The 20,084-nt window shown below is 40.6% G+C and overlaps 1 protein-coding gene and 1 long non-coding RNA gene across 9 annotated transcripts in view; both read left to right on the top strand.

Annotated features, from left to right (window-relative positions):
• The window catches only part of TASOR2 (transcription activation suppressor family member 2), an 82,040-nt gene that overhangs the window by 28,761 nt on the left and 33,195 nt on the right, over window positions 1-20,084 (top strand). For 6 of the 8 annotated variants that reach the window (XM_086715038.1, XM_086715041.1, XM_086715034.1 and 3 more), the window contains 9 exons: window positions 5,171-5,262; window positions 7,135-7,272; window positions 7,419-7,543; window positions 7,623-7,642; window positions 7,735-7,834; window positions 9,775-9,875; window positions 10,557-10,660; window positions 17,758-17,830; window positions 17,930-17,992. In XM_086715038.1, coding sequence (XP_086571164.1) covers window positions 7,518-7,543; window positions 7,623-7,642; window positions 7,735-7,834; window positions 9,775-9,875; window positions 10,557-10,660; window positions 17,758-17,830; window positions 17,930-17,992 — 487 coding nt within the window. In that variant the 5' untranslated portion in view covers window positions 5,171-5,262; window positions 7,135-7,272; window positions 7,419-7,517. The remainder of the gene's footprint in view (window positions 1-5,170; window positions 5,263-7,134; window positions 7,273-7,418; window positions 7,544-7,622; window positions 7,643-7,734; window positions 7,835-9,774; window positions 9,876-10,556; window positions 10,661-17,757; window positions 17,831-17,929; window positions 17,993-20,084) is intronic. The other 2 variants (XM_086715035.1, XM_086715040.1) reach the window with 2 other exon arrangements.
• Window positions 18,000-20,084, top strand: part of LOC147579547 (uncharacterized) — a 5,206-nt gene continuing 3,121 nt past the window's right edge. Inside the window, exon 1 of the long non-coding RNA XR_015254065.1 lies at window positions 18,000-20,084. This exon is cut by the window's right edge and continues 2,647 nt beyond it. This is a non-coding gene — a long non-coding RNA (uncharacterized LOC147579547).

The raw sequence follows: 20,084 nt of genomic DNA, 5'->3' as shown, positions 1-20,084 counted from the left end.
TGAACCACGAGATCGTGACCTGAGCTGAAGTTGGACGCTTAACCAACTGAGCCACCCAGGAGCTCTAGAACTTTTTTTTTAAAGGTTGATTGGACTAGAAAAGATACTGAAGGTACCTTCCAGCACCAAGAGATTAGTACAGTCATCCAGGACTAATGAGGATGTCCTTCTAAACTATTATAATGGCAGTAAGGAATAGAGAATAGATAGACCTGACCAAACTTGGCAACTGTGGAATGTGAGGAGTAAAAGAAAGAAATATTCAGATATAAAGTTGTAAACTTACACTACAGCAATATCGTTAATAGAAAAGAGGCACAGAAGGAGAAGACATTGTTAGGGAAGCCGAGGAGTTAAAAGAGAAAGGTAATCTTATAGTCAAGAATATGGATTAGCACTACATTTCTTTGAGCTTCAGTTTCCTCATCTGTGAAATAGATAAAACTGTCTTTTAGATCTGTTGTGAGGATAGTGGGAGGCTATGTGATGTGCTTAGCTGGGAGCACATACCTGGTAAGCTCTCAGTAAATGGACACTACTTTCTGGAGTTGGATTTGAGAAATAATGAGATTTTCCAAAGTGTTTCTGGGAGATATCTTGCTGATGGTAAAAAAGTTGCTGGAAAAGGATTTAGATTGGGGTTCATGGTGGCGGGGCTGGGTGTTAGTTGAAGTCAAAGATACCGTTACGTGGGACAGTATCAGGAGGAGAAGGTGGCAAAGACCAGTCAGGACTGTTGGATCGTTGTGGGACCATCAGGTGGGGAGGGGAGAGGAGGGCAGCCGGGAGCAGCGTAGCGGAGGAACAGCTGGGGAGTGGAGTTTGACGGAAAGCAGAAGGACCTAAGGAGAGCTATTCAGCTCTCTCAGATGCTAGCAGTGTGGGGATCAAGACTGAGATGATTGGGGGAGTGGCCAGATTCCTGCTGACCTTTTCTTTCACAGAGCTTCACCGAGATAAAGTTCATATACCCCGCAACTCACCCAGAGTGTCCAGTTCAGCAATTTTTAATGTGTTCATAGAGTCGTGCTACCCACAGCACAGTCCGTTGTAGACCGTTTGCATCACCCAGGAAAGAAGTTCCGGGCCTGTTAGCAGTGGCCCTGTTAGCAGGGGCCGCATCCCCCGCCACCACCAGCCCAGGCACCCAGTCATCTGCTTTTCCCTCTGTGGATTTGCCTAGCGCAGACATTCCACCTAAATGGGACCCCATGTCACGTTGTACGACTTCTTGCCTCAGTTTAGTGTCTTCCGGGCTCCTCCGTGGTGTAGCTTGTACCGGCACTTTGTTTGCCTTTTGGCTGCATAGTATCCCGTTGTAGGGTTCTACCTGTTTTCTTTATTCTTTGAGCACTTGAGGGACATTGGGTTGTTTCCACTTCTTGGCTGTTACGAAAAATGCTGCTGTGCACACTTACATCCACGTTTTTGTGTAGACATTTGTTTCCACTTCTCTTAGGCATAGACCCGGCAGTGGAATTGCTGGGTTATGTGGTCATTCTGTGTAAAGCAACGTGTTTGAAAACTTGCATTCACATCTTCCAAAGACCACGAAAGGGAATGTATATTCTTTTTTTTTTTTTTATATATATGAAATTTATTGTCAAATTGGTTTCCATACAACACCCAGTGCTCATCCCAAAAGGTGCCCTCCTCAATACCCATCACCCACCCTCTCCTCCCTCCCATCCCCCATCAACCCTCAGTTTGCTCTCAGTTCTCAACAGTCTCTTATGCTTTGGCTCTCTCCCACTCTAACCTCTTTTTTTTTTTTTTCCTTCCCCTCCCCCATGGGTTCCTGTTAAGTTTCTCAGGATCCACATAAGAGTGAAACCATATGGTATCTGTCTTTCTCTGTATGGCTTATTTCACTTAGCATCACACTCTCCAGTTCCATCCACGCTGCTACAAAAGGCCATATTTCATTTTTTCTCATTGCCACGTAGTATTCCATAGTGTATATAAACCACAATTTCTTTATCCATTCATCAGTTGATGGACATTTAGGCTCTTTCCATAATTTGGCTATTGTTGAGAGTGCTGCTATGAACATTGGGGGTACAAGTGCCCCTATGCATCAGTACTCTTGTATCCCTTGGGTAAATTCCTAGCAGTGCTATTGCTGGGTCATAGGGTAGGTCTATTTTTAATTTTCTGAGGAACCTCCACACTGCTTTCCAGAGCGGCTGCACCAATTTGCATTCCCACCAACAGTGCAAGAGGGTTCCCGTTTCTCCACATCCTCTCCAGCATCTATAGTCTCCTGATTTGTTCATTTTGGCCACTCTGACTGGCGTGAGGTGATACCTGAGTGTGGTTTTGATTTGTATTTCCCTGATAAGGAGCGACGCTGAACATCTTTTCATGTGCCTGTTGGCCATCCGGATGTCTTCTTTAGAGAAGTGTCTATTCATGTTTTCTGCCCATTTCTTCACTGGGTTATTTGCTTTTCGGGTGTGGAGTTTGGTGAGCTCTTTATAGATTTTGGATACTAGCCCTTTGTCCGATATGTCATTTGCAAATATCTTTTCCCATTCCGTTGGTTGCCTTTTAGTTTTGTTGGTTGTTTCCTTTGCTGTGCAGAAGCTTTTTATCTTCATAAGGTCCCAGTAATTCACTTTTGCTTTTAATTCCCTTGCTTTTGGGGATGTGTCGAGTAAGAGATTGCTACGGCTGAGGTCAGAGAGGTCTTTTCCTGCTTTCTCCTCTAAGGTTTTGATGGTTTCCTGTCTCACATTCAGGTCCTTTATCCATTTTGAGTTTATTTTTGTGAATGGTGTGAGAAAGTGGTCTAGTTTCAACCTTCTGCATGTTGCTGTCCAGTTCTCCCAGCACCATTTGTTAAAGAGACTGTCTTTTTTCCATTGGATGTTCTTTCCTGCTTTGTCAAAGATGAGTTGGCCATACGTTTGTGGGTCTAGTTCTGGGGTTTCTATTCTATTCCATTGGTCTATGTGTCTGTTTTTGTGCCAGGGAATGTATATTCTTAACCCCCGAAACATTTTACATAAAACCTTTTTTTCTTCTTACTCTTTTTCACCACCCTCTTTTCATTATAAAACATAATAACATAAGAAAAGTAGAGAGGACCATATAATACACCCATGCCCTAAGTTTAACAGAAAATGTTTTGCATTCTTCCCTTAATTTGGTTATACAATTTTGTTGTTGTTGGAGAATTTGAAAGTAAATACTTCAGCTTACATCCCTAAAACAATAAGGCCGGTTTTCTACATTACTATCATCCCATGATTATATTGTTTAAGATACAGGCTGGCTTCAGTAGGGTGGTAGAGTAGAAACTGGATGATTCCAACAAGTACATTTTCTTCTTGAACACGTACTTGGCTGGGTAATAAAATAACACTCCTGGCTGTCTGCATTTTTAAAGTTTTTGCCTTGGGGCCCCTGGGTGACTCAGTCAGGCTTCCGACTTCAGCTCAGGTCATGATCTCACGGTTCGTGAGTTGGAGCCCCACGTCGGGCTCTGTGCTGACAGCTCGGAGCCTGGAACCTGTTTCAGATTCTGTGTCTCCCTCTCTCTCTGCCCCTCCCCAGCTCACACTCTGTCTCACTCAATAATAAATAAACATTAAAAAAAATTAAGTTTTTGGCTCACGTAGAAATGGATAGTTCTGTGTATAACAGTAATATTTTATATAATATTTTATATTAATGTAGTATTTTATAGTAAATCTTCCTGAGGACTGCTTCCTGTGGCTGCTGCATCCATGACCCAAGCCCACTGTCCCCGCTTAAGTGACTTACTCCTCAGTCATGTGGTTATTAGTAGGAAGAAAGGACTTGGCCCTGGAACCCAGCGCCGACCACAAGCTCATTGCTCCCTCCAGCGTATCACAGTGCTCTCGCCTTGCATTGTCTTTGCGTTTCGAGAGATGCGGTTCAGGAGTCTCTGTGGGACCTGCTCTTTCCTCCCTATTCCCCTACCGCTGCCACATGGAGACTCCTCTCCTGTCTCATCTCTTATGGCAGCTTTCTGGTTGATCCTGATTCTCGTCTCTCCCCTCTTGAGACTCCGCCCTCTTTTAAGTGGCAGTCTGGGGGCACCCGGGTGGCTCCGTCCGTTAAGCATCCGACTTCGGCTCGGGTCATGATGTCACTGTTTGTGGGTTCAAGCCCCGCATCAGGCTCCACGCTGACAGTGCGGAGCCTGCTTGGGATTCTCTCTCTTCCTTTCTCTGTGCCGCTCCTCGACTCATGCTTTCTCTCTCTCTCTCTCTCTCTTTCTCTCTCTCTCTCTCTCTCTCTCTCAGAATAAACAAACTTAAAAAAAAATGTAAGTGGCAGTCTGTTGCTGAACACCTTTGATGGGTCTCTGTTGCCTACAGCAAGCCCTACAAAGATCTCTACTGTTCAGTTCCAAGCTTCCTTTTCAGCCTCAAGCTTCTCGGGCTTTCTCCCCTGCTCCCCACACCGTGGCCCCACTGTCCTAAACAATTTATAATCTTTTATGCTTCCATACTTTTGTTCACTCTGTTCTCTGAGAATTTCACTCGTCTGTTGAAAGAACTCCTTTTCTAAACAAATACATTGCTTATTTCCATTTCTTTGTGTCCTCAAATACAGCATGTGTCTGACAGTTAAGTACTTCCTGTATGTTGGGCTGTGATGTGGCTTCAATGGTGAAGAACACAAACGTACCTCCTGCCTTTCTGGAAGTTTCACACACTAGCAGAATAAGCTGCTTGAAGGCAGGAACTTGTTTTATTTCCTTTGGTGTCACTGCTGCCCAGCACATACCTGCTATCTAGTAAACCTCAGCACTTATTATTATATGAGTACTTACCGAGATGTTTTGTAAAAAAATAACTTGAGAATCAGATTACTGTAGGCCTTTCCACGGAATGATTGCCTGGGGAAAAAAATAAACTTAGAATTTACCAAGAATGTGATTCATTCATCCCTCTTTAATTATTGTACCCAACTAGAAAATTCGTTGTCTGTCAGATAAATTCTGTCTTGTCGTAGCTCTCATGTTTCCATACTTTTAGAATATCTCCAATAGTTTTTAAAAGGTAAGCAGTTTTGGAACAGTTTAATGTTGACTTTTATTTGTCTTTTTAGTTACAGGTAGCCCTTACATGTGAAATGTATATGAGTAAACAGTCCTTTTAAAGTGTGAATTAATCTATATCTTATACTTTTATAGGTGTGTATATTTCCAAATATTCAGACTATCTTCATGCAAGACCATGGTATCATGGGAAGTCTGGTTATGTTGTAATTTTTAACCTAATTAAGGTAAAGCCCAAATGCGCTTCTATATAATTTTTCTTTCAAAAACTAAAGGTTATCAGTCTGTGATAATGTTCTTTGCAGATCATTTGCTAAACATAGTGGTCATTGAAGACAGCTATCCAAATTCAGAAAAGATTACTGCTATTTTTGCTTTCCTTTAAAGACAAAGCTTTTTTTGTTCCTTTGATAGATCATCTATGAATATGTTTTTAAAAAATAAAAAAAAATTCAAAATAATACAAAAGGTATTCAGTGAAAAGCCTTCTCTCACCCTGGCCCACAGTGCCTCTTTTTAAATATTAAATAACAGGACACCAGTAGCAGCTTATAAAACATTGTGATTCCAGTTACAAGAGATGAATTTAGAAGGGAACTTTCGTTTTTTGGTTTAAATTGTCGAAATAAGAGAGGCTGTTTCCTCGATCCCTAAAACATCCAGACCCTGTTCACAGCTTTATGTGGCATCTATAACTGCTGATCTCAGAAATTCTTCAACACCCTTACATAGTTCAGTACAAGTGAATAGCATGATTAGAAAGTTCACTTGGGTAGATCCAAGGCAAACTTGATTTTAGTGCTTGGTGGGCTTTGTGAGGACACATTGTGTGGTCTCGTTTTGTTGTTTTTGCTTTCATTGTAGCTGTCTTACTATCTTGAGTTCTTGGATTATAAACACTACTGACGTGTCTTTTTAAGTGTGAATCCTTCTTATTCCAAAGTGTGTCCCCAAGAACTGGCGAGCAGGTAGCATCCCCTGGGGCACAGTCCCCGCTTGCCCTCCCTCGTCCACCTGCTCCGCGGCAGAGGGTGCCAGCTGCTGTCGGGGGTGTGTTTATGTCCGCTGGGCTTTGCCCTGGGCTTCTTGGCCCTGTGCCCTCCTGCTGCTGGACATGCTGTTCAGTGTTTACCTGTATGTGCTCTCAGTTCTTCCTTTACTGCTCAAAAGTCAGCCATGTCCGACGCCATAAAATGTTTGAGGGGGAGACAGTACAGGCTGTGATTGCTCACTGAGAAGTGCTGTCTATATGCTTTGGCTTATTATTATGGCCCCTGACTGTTCTGTAAATGAAGAAGCAGGACCTTAACATTAAAAAAAAAAAAAAAAAAAAAGTAAATTCTTTCTGTAAAGATAAAAATAAAAGTTGCCTATAACTTTACTTCATTTGGTATATACTTTGTGTATTTTTCCGCATATGTCATTATATTATTTACAAAAGCTTTTAAAATTACTGTATAATATTTCATTGTATATATGGTAACTTTGATTGCCTTCCTTTTTTTTTTTTTTTTTTACTTTTTCTGAAAGACCTATAAGAAATCTATTATAGGAAATACTATCAACTGTTCAGTAATTGGGGCCAATGACCTGCTAAGCACTTTACTGCATATCTGCTCCTTGCTAATTTACTGAGTCCCAGCATAGTAGAAATATCTTGATGTGTATTAAATTATAATTGATAACTTAATACTTCAGTTTGAAAACTCATCCTGTGAAAGTTTGGATTTTTTTTGTCATCTTTTATGTTACAGTCATTGAGCTAATCTATTCGGTTGGTAGGCTATATAATTTTTCTTTTAGAGAAATGGTCCACTTAAATTTGGGGTGATTCATGTCCTTCTTTCGTGTTGAGATAAAAACTATGGTCATTTACCTCAGAAATATGCCCAGGTATACCAGATTTTTAAATACAGTGTTAAGAGGCTTATGGATAACTAAAACAATTGTTGGCCTTAACGTAATTTTCTAAGAGCCATAGTTCTTAACAATCTGTTTGAAACACGTCCACATCCTCATTAGGCTACTTTTAAATGAATCCTAGAATAAGATTATTGCCATTTAGAGACATCTGATTAGTCTTAATATTTTCATTCTAGGGAAAAGTCAAGTTTGTGTCTGAGAATTATACAACTAACTATACTAGCCCATCTTCTGGCTATGATTGCCACGTGGCTGCAAATACTAACAAGGTTTCTCACAAGACGAGTCATTTTCGCGCATTTGAACTGAGTCAGGTATAGTCACCGGGGAATAAATCGTTCCCAGGATACATTTCTGAATCTAATGTGTTAAATGGCAGGACTGGGTGGAGTTGAGATGAACTTGGTGCCTATGGAGTTCCATAGTGCTACCCTGATAATCCTTATTTCTCTTCTTTCAGTATTACCTCTATGAACTTTCAGGCAGCACTGTTATTGAGCGGCCCAGGCAGATCTGTCCTTATGTTATTGTAGCTTTTCAGTACAGGGAACCTAAAAAGATGGCAGCGTCAGCTCATGAAAGCATGTAAGTAATTGTGCACATACTTTGTTTTACTGGATCTGTTTCGTTTGCTCTTATAAAAATACCTTTTCTTTTTCCCTAGATTTGAACTCAGTGAAAATGGTAAGAAATTATTTAATTAGTTCTTTTGGTTTTTTTTCAGTAAATGTTTTGTTCATAAGTAATCAGTTTCTTTTTTTACTCATTTCTTAAAGCTCTTACCCCTTTGTGGCAAGGCAAATTAATTATTCAAGGCTGTCTGCTGTGTGATGTCAGTCTTTGGTCCTCTTACGGTACAGCTGTTCCAGCCCAACTGTAAGTATTGAGTTTGTGTCCTTTACTAATGTTTGTCTCTTTTTTTTTTTAATTCTTATTTTGAGGTCTTGTTTGTTGGTACTGGTGTGAAATGAAGCAGTTGTACTTGGTGTCAGATTAGAGTACGTTTGGGTAGATGTACGGAGCACAGGCAACCTAAATTCAGATCTAAATTCCAACCTTGGCTTTGAAATAGTTTTATAATCGTTGACAGGCCACTTTTGAAATTTTAATATCTTTATCCATTCATAGGAATATGACTTCACAGGCTAAACTGAATTGATACTAGATGTTTGACTTTCCCCAAGAAAGAGATTGGATTTGTCTAGATAGCAGGTGCAGCAGATTATAGGCACTTATGCTATTGTTGAGTCTTTATTAAGAATTACAGTATCTGATTTTCTGATTATCCCATGATTTTCCTAGACTCCTATTAAGTGGAGTAGCTATTACATGTAGTTACATTACAATGAATTATTTTCGTCTGGGGCACTGTGAAGGGCATCCTATGAAATCTTTTTATTTAATCTGTTCTTAGTTACCCCCCAAAACTGTTGAAAGATAGACATATTATGGGGCGCCTGGGTGGCGCAGTCGGTTAAGCGTCCGACTTCAGCCAGGTCACGATCTCGCGGTCCGTGAGTTCGAGCCCTGCATCAGGCTCTGGGCTGATGGCTCAGAGCCTGGAGCCTGTTTCCGATTCTGTGTCTCCCTTTCTCTCTGCCCCTCCCCCGTTCATGCTCTGTCTCTCTCTGTCCCAAAAATAAATAAACGTTGAAAGATAGACATATTTTATTGAAATATGAAGTGAAAACAGGTGTGCTGTCAGAATTAATTTTCTTTCTATTGACCTGTTTTAAGAAGAGGGAGGAGTGAGGGGGGTATTAGAACCCAGAGAGTACAGTAAGAATTCTGGAAATAAATGGGAGAGACGGGAAGGTTCTTTGTCACTATGGAATGCAGTTAACCTATGTAGAGAGAAGTGGTCAGAACAATGACCTAAATGGTCCAAGTTAACATCACCAACAGTGGAATAAGTATCACGTGCTTCCTGATGGGATGCAAGGAGAATGACACAGTGCCACTTGTGTGGTTTTCCTGCTGTCCTAATCAGCAGGAAACATCAGACATACCCAGATTGAGGGGCATTCTGCAAAATACATGGTCTGTGTTCTTGAAAAAATACCAAACCCATTAAAGATAAAGAAAGACCAAGAGACTCGCCAGATTGAAGGTGATTAAAGAGACATAACTAAATGGATTGTGTCATTCTGGATTGGATCCTGGACCGGGGGGGGGGGGGGGGGAATGTTTTGTTACAAAGCCCCACAGTGAGACATTTGGCAAACTTTGAATAAGGTGTGTGGGCTAAATAATGGTACTATATCATTGTTAATTTCTTGATTTTATTAATTGTTTTGTGGTTGCATAAGGAAATGTCCTTTTTTAAGGACACACACACTCAGAAGTATTTAGAGGCAAGGGGGGCATTTATAAGTCCAGAAGTATTTGAAAATGAGTTTTAAAGAAGGAAACAGTCGGGGAAAATGGTGCAAAAGTCTGGATGAGGTTCATTCTGTGGCACAGTGTGGTGAACCAGTCCACTATTGTCCGAAGTCACCAATTCTCACGTAGTATAACGTTTAGAAAATTCTCATCCCAGGATGCGTAATTCTTCCATTCATGTGGATGTTTGGCTTCATCTCAGAAACACACGCATTCAGAAAATGTGAATGTATTTGCCGACGTGGTCTGTGGGGTTCTGTATTTAAAAATCTGCAGTATTTATATATGTGCTTATTACCTGACTGGGATTTTATCAATTTAAGGACTTTCTTGTTTTGATATTTTTGCTTGCATTTATATTAGAAAATCAAAAATTATGAAGATGTAGTTTAAGTGTTTATTAGATTGCATGATATTGTTGTTTTGTTTTTTAGACCACATGAACTAGATTTTAAGTATGTAATGACAATCTCATCTTTGAAAAAAAGACTACCAGAAGCTGCCTTTCGAAAACAGAATTACTTGGAGCAAAAAGGTCTGTTCACATGTAATGATACATTGCACGTCCTGGGCTTTATTCCACTGATTTTTATCTATCATGCACACATGCATACACACACTGTTGAGTTTTGGCCCTAAGCGATTCTCAAAAGGGCCTTTCATGAAAGTTGTAGGGTTGCTATGTGATTGAGTTCCTTGGAAGCCAACTAGAAACTGTGAAAGGTAGTTTATCTAAGGTGGCAAAGACTAGATTTACTATAGAACACTGAGGGCGTTAAGCAGAAAGATGCTTACAAATAGTTGGAACCACATGACAATGCCTTTCAAGGAGAACAGAGGTTTTGTGGTGGTGGTTTTTACTTATTTATGTACTTCTAACTGAAGAAAAACAGCAGAAAACACAAGAAAGAAATTTCCTGGTCATTTAGATTGATTCATGGAACATTGATGTTTATATTATTTGTATAGTATTTTTTTTGGTCTTGTCAAATACTGTAGTAGAGTCAATGTTAATGAAAGCGTTGTTTCCAAATGCTTTATACAGTAACTTCTTATTAAGGAGTTTTGTAACAAAGACCATTGAATGATGAATGTTTTTTTAAGAGTATTCCTAGCTCTTCTTTCATCTCTTCAACATCTAAAATGGATAAATTGGTTACTAAAAGGCATAATGGCATTTTAAAAAATTGTCCTGTTTTTCTGATTTTCTCCACAGTCTGTTGCCAAGATATGTGCTTCAGGATGTATGAGGTGGAACTGTCAAACAAACAAGGGGAAAAAATAGATAAGCTAATAGAATACATTAAAAATAAGCAACTGGTAAGGCTCATCAGTTTAAAATGTAATTACTATTTTTGCCTTGCATTAAGAAATCGATAGCTAATTATTAGTTGGCTGTGCCTAGAGTGAATCATTTTAGTTTGCTGAAAGGATTTTCATCACTTAATATTTATCGACTAACATCTTCATCCCTTTTTGTGCCTCAGTGAACTCTCGTGTCTCGTTAGTCTGTTTATACTCCTGATTTTAAAAATAATAGGACAGTTTTTCCCAAATCCTTTTTTGTTGTTGTTTTTGTTTCATGACAGAGGAATTGAGTAGATCCCTAGGGTGTCTGAATTAATCAAAGTACCACTTGTGAGATCCTTCTTTACAAGTGATGTGTGTTGATCTATAGCTATATGAGGGAAAAAAAAATCAAAAGCTAGTGCCCCTACTGTTTCCATATTGTAGAAAGTAAGACACTAATGAGAAGCATATAACAATCTGAAGACTTCTCTCCATTTTATTTTATTTTATTAAAAAAATTTTTGTAAACATTTATTTATTGTTGAAAGACAGAGAGAGACAGAACATGAGCATGGGAGAGGTAAAGAGAGGGGAGACACAAAATCCGAAGCAGGCTCCAGGCTTTCAGCTGTCACCACAGAGCCCTACATGGGGCTCGAACTTACAAACCACGAGATCATGACCTGAGCCGAAGTTGGACGCTTAACCAACTGAGCCACCCAGGCGCCCTAAAGGCTTCTCTCTGTTTTAGAGATCACAACCAACAAACACCACAGAAATATGAACACTTATTAGTACTGTGAAAAACTATATGCCAACAAACTGGACAATCTGGAAGAAACGGACAAATACCTAGACACTCCCACACTACCAAAACTCAAACAGGAAGAAATAGAAAATTTGAACAGATCTATAACTGGCAAAGAAATTGAATCAGTTATCAAAAATCTCCCAACAAGTAAGAGTCCTAGGCCAGATAGCATCCCAGGGGAATTCTGCCAGACATTTAAAGCAGAGTTAATTCCTATTCTTCTGAAACTATTCCAAAAAATAGAAATGGAAGGAAAGCTTCCAGACTCATTCTATGAAGTCAGCATTACCTTGATTCCCAAACCAGACAAAGACCCCACTAAAGAGGAGAATTACAGGCCAATATCATTAATGAACATGGATGCAGAAATTCTCAACAAGATACTAGCAAATTGAATTCAACAGTATATTAAAAGAATTATTCACCATGATCAAATGGGATTTATTCCTGGGCTGCAGGGCTGGTTCATTATTCACAAATCAATCAATTAACGTGATACATCACATTAATAGAAGAAAGGAAAAAAACCATATGCTGCTGTCACGAGATGCAGAAAAAGCATTTGACAAAATACAGCATCCTTTCTTAATAAAAACTCTCAAGAGTTTTTCTCAAGAAAAGTTGGGATAGAAGGAACATACCTGAACATCATAAAGGCCGTATATGAAAGGCCCACAGCTAATATCATCCTCAATGGGGAAAAAATGAGAGAGAGCTTTCCTCCTGAGATCAGGAACACAACAGGGATGTCCACTCCCACCACTGTTGTTTAACAGTGTTGGAAGTCCTGGCCTCAGCAATCAGACAACAAAATGAAATAAAATACATCCAAATTGGCAAAGAAGAAGTCAAACTTTCACTCTTTGCAGATGACATTATACTCTACATGGAAAACCCAAAAGATTCCACCAAAAAACTGCTAGAGCTGATACAGGAATTCAGCAAAGTCACAGGATATAAAATCAATGTACAGAAATCAGTCGCATTTCTATATACCAATAATGAGGCAACAAAGATATCAGGGAATTGATCCCATCTATAGTTGCATCAAAAACCATAAAATACCTCGGAATAAACCTAACCAAAGAGGTAAAAGATCTATACACTGAAAACTTTAGGAAGCTTTTGAAGGAAATTGAAGATGACACAAAGAAATGGAAAAACATTCCATGCTCATGGATGGAAGAACAAATATTGTTAAAATGTCGATACTACCCAAAGCAGTCTACACATTAAATGCAATCCCAATCAAAATAGCACCAGCATTCTTCACAGAACAGAACAAACAAACCTCTAATTTGTATGGAACCACAGAGACCATGAATAGCCAAAGTAATATTGGGGAAAAAAAAAAAAAGCCAAAGCTGGAAGCATCACAGTCCTGACTTCAAGCTGTATTACAAAGCCGTAATCAAGACAGTATAGTATTGGCACAAAAACAGATATATAGATCAATGGAATAGAATAGAGAACCCAGAAATGGACCCACAAACATATGGCCAGCTAATGTTCAACAAAGCAGGAAAGAGTATCCAATGGAAACATGTCTCTTTAGCAAATGGTGCTGGGAGAACTGAACAGCAACATGCAGAAGAATGAAACTGGACCACTTTGTTACACTGTACACAAAAATAAATTCAAAATGGATGAAAGACCTAAATATAAGACAAGAAACCATCAAAATCCTAAGGAGAAAACAGGCAACAACCGCTTTGAACTTGGCCACGGCAACTTCTTACTTGACATGTCTCCGAAGGCAAGGGAAGTAAAAGCAAGAATGAATTATTGGGATTTCATCAAGATAAAAAAACAAGCTTCCGCACAGCAAAGGAAACAGCAAAACTAAAAGGCAACCGATAGAATGGGAGAAGATATTTGCAAATGACATATCAGATAAAGGGTTAGTATCCAAAATCTATAAAGAACTTATCATACATTAGAAAAAAAAAAGAACTTATCAAACTCAACATCCGAAAAACCAATAATCCAGTGAAGAAATGGGCAGAAGACATGAAAAGCCACTTTTCCAAAGAAGACCTCCAGATGGCAAACTGACACATGAAAAGATGCTCAACATCACTCATTATCAGGGAAACACAAATCAAAACCACACTGAGATACCACCTTATCAGTCAGAATGGCTAAAATTAACAACTCTGGAAACTCTGATGTTGGCGAGGATGTGGAGAAAGGGGCACCCTTTTGCACTGCTGGTGGGAATGCAAACTGGTGCAGCCACTCTGGAAGAAAGTATGGAGGTTCCTCAAAAAACTAAATACGAAATTACCCTATGACTCTGCAGTTGCACTCCTAGGAACTTATCCAAAGGGTACGAGTGATGATTCGAAGGGTCACATGCCCCCCGATGTTTAAAGCAGTGCTGTCAACAATGGTCAAATTATGGAAAGAGCCCAGATGTCCATCCATTGATGAATGGGTTACGAAGATGTGGTATATATGTATATAATGGAATAGTAGTGATGAAAAAGAATGAAATCTTGCCATTTACAGCAACATGGGTGGAACTGGAGGGTATTATGCTAAGCAAAATAAGTCAACCAGAGAGACAGATACCACATGATTTCACTCATATGTGGAACTTGAGAAACTTAACAGATGGTCATAGGGGAAGGATAGGAGAAATAAGATGAAAACAGAGGGGGAGGCAAACCATAAGAGACTCAAATACAGAAAACAAACTGAGGGTTGATGGGTTGTGGGGGTGCCCATTGGTGACTGGCATTCAGGAGGGCCCTTGTTGGGATGAGCACTGGGTGTCCTGTGGAAGTGATGAATCACTGGATTCTATTCCTGAAGCCAAGACTACACTGTATGTTAAGTGACTTGAGAATTAAAAAAAAAAAAAAAAAAGACTTCTCTCCCTTTTTGTTAACCAGGGTTCCTCAGTGTGAGGAAGGAGGATGCTGACTGTGTTAGTATAGTAAGTCCTAAACATCCCAAAGGCGCTGGTGTTAAAGGTAAGACAGTGAGCAAACACTGAGCCCGTTAGCGGCCTGCTGGACTATCCCCATAGTAGATAGCAAGGGATCGAGAAGTTAAAATAGGACACGTATAGGAGCTGTGAAGGTAGGGGGTCTTAGGGCCAGCCAGTTAAGATACTTTGAGTTACCTGTAACAGAAACCCAAACTGGCTTACGCAGTAAAAGGGTTTAACAGGCTTACTCTTCAGTTCCAGCCGAGGGGCGGGTTCAAGTACCGTTTGCCCAGGACTCTCTGTTTCACCTCGCCCTCCCCTGCACAGTAGTTTTGTCCCGAGGCTGCCACGCGGCGCTCCCTGCTTCCTTTGCGCGTCCAGGGAGGGAAGCCTCCTCCTAACCTTCACTTCAGTTTCCGCAGCCCAGTTGGTCGTCTGCACACCCTGCGCAGACTGAAAGGGCACGGAGTGCCCTGGCTAGCTCAGGCCGTCCCGAGCCCGCCTTCCAGAACCGGGTCCGGGTCAGTCCTGCCCAGGGTCCGGCAGTGCTCCTGAGCCCGGCAGGACCGGCTGCGGCACCGGATGCCGAGTGGGTGGACGCAGACTGTCCGCTGTGGCGCGGGGGCTGTGTTGTTTCGAAGTAGCGTGACCCATTTTACATTTGGAAATTGAGAGGAAGAGAGGCCACAGAGCTTTTGAGAGAATGCATTAGCGAAGCAACTGCTTGTGAGTGTGAGTGGTGTCAGAAGTACCGGAGACTCGGTGCCCGAGCCACACGTCACATGAGGTCCTTCCTCCTCCGTGTCCGTGTCTTTTCTCTTCTTAAGTTTTTATTTTAATGCCAGCAGTTAGCATACAGCGTAATGTTGGTTGCAGGTGTACAATATAGGGATTCAACACTTGCGTACATCACCCAGTGCTCGTCACAAGCGCCTCCTTCATCCCCCATCACCTCGTCCCCCTGTCTCCCCACCCTCCCCTCGGGTAACCAGCAGCGCGTTCTCTGTAGTTAAGAGTGTCTCTTGGTTTGTCTCTCTTTCCCTTTGCTTGTTTTGTTTCTTAAATTCCACATGAGTGAAATCGTATGGTCTGTGTCTTTCTCTGACTGACTTATTTCATTTAGCATCTAGCTCCCGTGCTTTTTTTTCTTGCCTTATTGTGTCATGAATATTTTTTACGTGTCAGTCTCCCCACCTAGACATTGAGTTCCTTGAGGGTAGTTATCATATCTTAAGTATCTTTGACGCCTTAGTGCCCATGCCTGGCGTATAGAGACAAGCAATGAGTGTCCCTTGAATAAAGCATATGTGGGCTTCTACCTACAACACTGAATTTCAAGAACAGTACAGACCAGGGTCTCTTTTTAAAAGGGTGTTGGGGGGGCGCCTGGGTGGCGCAGTCGGTTAAGCGTCCGACTTCAGCCAGGTCACGATCTCGTGGTCCGTGAGTTCAAGCCCCGCGTCGGGCTCTGGGCTGATGGCTCAGAGCCTGGAGCCTGTTTCCGATTCTGTGTCTCCCTCTCTCTCTGCCCCTCCCCCGTTCATGCTCTGTCTCTGTCTGTCCCATAAATAAATAACGTTGAAAAAAAAAAATTAAAAAAAATAAAATAAAAAAAAATAAAAATAAAAGGGTGTTGGGGGGCTACTCAGTCAGTTAAATGTCCAGCTCTTGATTTCAACTCAGGTCATGATCTCATGGTTTGTGAGATCGAGCCCCACGTGCTGACATCATGGAGCCTGCTTGGGAATCTCTGTCCCTCCCTGTCTCTCTGCCCCTCCCGTGCTCATGCACATGATCGCGTTCTCTCTCTCTCTCTCTCTCTCTCTCAAAATAAACATTTAAAAAAAAATAAAAGGGTGTTAAGGACTTGTATGGCTGTATTTTTCTGTATGTAAATGGAAGAGTCTAGTAGATATGGAAAAAATTCTGTGATTTCTTCCCACAAAGGTTAAAATAAGGAACTTCAGTCCTTTCAGTACATAATTGGGGAAAATAATAAGATATATATTTGTTTCATTTGCCCATTTCTTGGAAGATAGAAATTTCTGGTTTTCAGTAGATGGAGAGGTTTTACTTCTCATCTATGTTGCAAAACTAAAATGCAGAATGATGTAAAGGCTGTTGTTGTTTCGCTTTTTACAGCAGTAGAAAATGAAACAAGATTTATACATGTTTGCAACTTACTAGATATGAAAGCTGTTGGTTTATATAACTACTGGTATATTTATCCCATAATTCTTTCTCGAGTCCCTACTGTGTGCCAGAAGCACAAATACAAAGTAGTCCCTGCCAAAGAATTTGCAAGACTGGAGGCAACAAAAACAGAAACTACCAAATGCACAAGGGCTGTCATGGAAGCGTGTGCCGTGATTGTTCCTGTGATGAACTCACTGTCAGAACTTATTTCTTTTGTAATAATTAGTAGTCTTGTTTTCATATTTGAAATGTTATCAGTTTATAAGTTTACCATATTTGTAGGCTCATGAGCTGTCAATCTTTGAAGTAGGATGTTTTATCACTTCTATAAAATGGTATTTTCTGTTTAGGTTTAGTGAAAAAAAATTTACTGTATGAACATTGGATTTTACCTTTGTTATAGGTATATAAGCTTTTGAAATGGTGACTAATGGAAGAGTAAAGGTGTTATCTTTGTGATTCAGAATGATGGCTTTTAGGTAACTTCCCACACTGTCTAGGGGCAGAATTCCCAGAGTTACTGTCAACATTGAAATTTCAAGTTTTTTTTCCCCTCCCTCGAGCTCAAGATGCCACTAAAGATGGTGGTAAAGAGAAATGAGAGGAAGGATTTATTTTCATCTGCGTCTCTCGTCACAGGACCGGATTATGTTCTTTTCTCTTATTTTCTGTCCCTTAGGATGCTGTAGAAAGAATTATTTTATTGGATGGTATCTTCTGGTCTTTCAAGTTCCAGGATCATGTGATATTTTGGGGGTAAACATGAGCTTAGGATGTTAATCACAGGTCGGAGTCACCTCGAATTCATAGTGGCTGAATAGTTTACACCTGGCTACCGAGGCAGCAGGATGAACTGTGAAGCATCTCAGTGAAAAACTGAAATGTTTTTTCTAATTGATTATTTATAATAGGTGAACACTGTCCTGAAACTAACCTCGATGTTCTGGTTACTACATATGGCCCTAACAGGGCCAAGATTATTTGGGCACTAAGGAACTCGTGGTTTCTAGTACCTGGGGCAAAATTCTCCTGATTCTCACAAATGTTAACGTTTCAAGAATTGTTTTTAATATATACTTTTCATGAACTCAAAATTCACTGCAGAGTGTGGTAGAGGGAGAAGGAGAAAGGAACTGAATCTTTTTTCACCTTTTCTTTTTTTTTTTTTTTTTTTAAATGTTTAAGGCGATCGTCAAATGCTTAGAAGATCGGGGGTTTTTCATTTTACTTACCTCATCAGCCTTAATGTCAGAAACAAGTAAGGACAGCTTTTTTAAAAAACTACTTTTCAGTGTGTTTACTTTTGTTTTATAAGATCAGCAGCCTTAACTTTTCTTACGGTTTTCATCCTGTGTAGATTTTGCAGATGAGCGGGCGTGCCTCCATGGGTTACACTTATTCCATTCGTCCCCTCCAGCAGGTAAGGGCACAGTGACTTCCGTTCGCAGCGTCTGTGTGGCGTTGGTCTGTCCTCACATTAACCCTTCAGCTGCACTAGACCCTGGTAACTGTTTGCTCCTCTTAAATAACACTTCTTCCAGCTCCCCGGGTGATCCCCGCTATCCGCTTAGCACACTTCTTTCCTCTGAGCTTCACGTGCACATAGTCACCTGCCTATTGACAGTTTCACTGACATGTCTCAGGTGTCCCTCAAATTCAGCATGCCCCAGACACACTCCTGTGTCAGCACACAGCACTAGCTAGGAGACACCGTCCCCATCGTCTGCCTGGAAGACAGGACTCAGGGCCTTCACAGACGTGGCTGTCTCTGTGAGGACTGCTTATTTCCTTCCCCTTTGTCAGGTGAAGTTGACCCCTATAAGGACCAAGAGTTGGCTTGTGGGGGCAAAAAAATTAATATTTACGGTATGTAAGTAGACGTACAGTGTATTTGCAATATTAAAATTTCAGAGGACGATTAGGAAACAAAATCTAAAGAGGCTCTTGGGTGGGAGAGAGGAGGAATAAAATCAGGAGAAGCCCCGCCTGAGCCTGTCACTCAGGTCTGTCAGGTGTCCGCTTAATGGCCCGTTACTGATTCTTGTCACCACTGTCCTCTCAGTGAGGACTTCTGGCTTAGGAGAAGTACCATTTCAGTATTTCTTCACATAATTGTTTAATGCCTGCCTTTCTTTATTTTTTTTTATTTTTTAATTTACATCCAAGTTAGTTGGCATGTAGTGCAACAGTGATTTCAGGAGTAGATTCCTTAATGCCTCTTACCCATGTAGTCCATCCCCCCTCGCATACCCCCTCCAGCAACCCTGTTTGTTCTCTATATTTTAAGAGTCTCTTCTGTTTTGTCCCCCTCCCTGCTTTTGTATTATTTTTGCTTCCCTTCCCTTATGTTCACCTGTTTTATATCTTCAATTCCTCATATGAGTGAAGTCATATGATATTTGTCTTTCTCTAATTTCACTTAGCATAATACCCTCTAGTTCCTTCCACGTAGTTGTAAATGGCAAGATTTCATTCTTTTTGATTGCCAAGTAATACTCCATTGTATGTATGTACCACAGCATCTTTATTCATTCATCCATCGATGGACATTTGGGCTCTTTCCATACTTAGACTGTTGTTGATAGTACTCTATAAACATTGTGCCCCTTTGAAACAGCACACTTGTATCCCTTGGATGAATACCTAATAGTGCAGTTTCTGCGTCGTAGAGTGGTTCTATTTTTAATTTTTTGAGGAACCTCCATACTGTTCTCCAGAGTGGCTGCACCAGTTTGCATTCCCACCAGCAGTGCCAAAGAGATCCTCTTTCTCCACATCCCTGCCAACCTCTGTCATTGCCTGAGTTGTTAATGTTAACCATTCTGGCAGGTGTAAGGTGATATCTCATTGTGGTTTTGATTTTAATTTCCCTGACGATGAGTGATGTTGAGCATTTTTTCATGTGCCTGTTAGCCATCTGGATGTCTGCTTTGGAGAAGTGTCTATTCATGTCTTTTGCCCATTTCTTCACTGGATTATTTGTTTTTTGGGGGTTGAGTTTGGTAAGTTCTTTTTAGATTTTAGATACTAACCCTTTATCTGATATGTCATTTGCAAATATCTTCTCCCATTCTGTCGGTTGCCTTTTAGTTTTGCTGATTGTTTCCTTCGCTGTGCAGCTTTTTATTTGATGAGGTCCCAGTAGTTCATTTTTGCTTTTGTTTCCCTTGCCTCCAGAGATGTGTTGAGTAAGAATTTGCTGCAGCCGAGGTCAAAGAGGTTTTTGCCTGCTTTCTCCTCTAGGATTTTAATGGCTTTCTGTCTTACGTTTAGGTCTTTCATCCATTTTGAGTTTATTTTTGTGTATGGTGTAAGAAAGTGGTCCAGATTCATTTTTATCCATGTCGCTGTCCAGTTTTCCCAGCACCATTTGCTGAAGAGACTGTCTTTATTCCATTGGATACTCTTTCCTGCTTGGTCAAAGATTAGTTGGCCATACGTTTATGGGTCCATTTCTGGGCTCTCTGTTCTTTTCCATTGATCTGAATGTCTGTTTTTGTGCCAGTACCATA

This window comes from Puma concolor, chromosome B4 (genome assembly GCF_028749965.1).
Source record: "Puma concolor isolate L17-30 chromosome B4, mPumCon1.1.hap2, whole genome shotgun sequence".
Taxonomy (NCBI): domain Eukaryota; kingdom Metazoa; phylum Chordata; class Mammalia; order Carnivora; family Felidae; genus Puma; species Puma concolor.
Note: the sequence above shows the minus strand (reverse complement) of the source record. Positions and strands in the feature narration are given on the sequence as shown.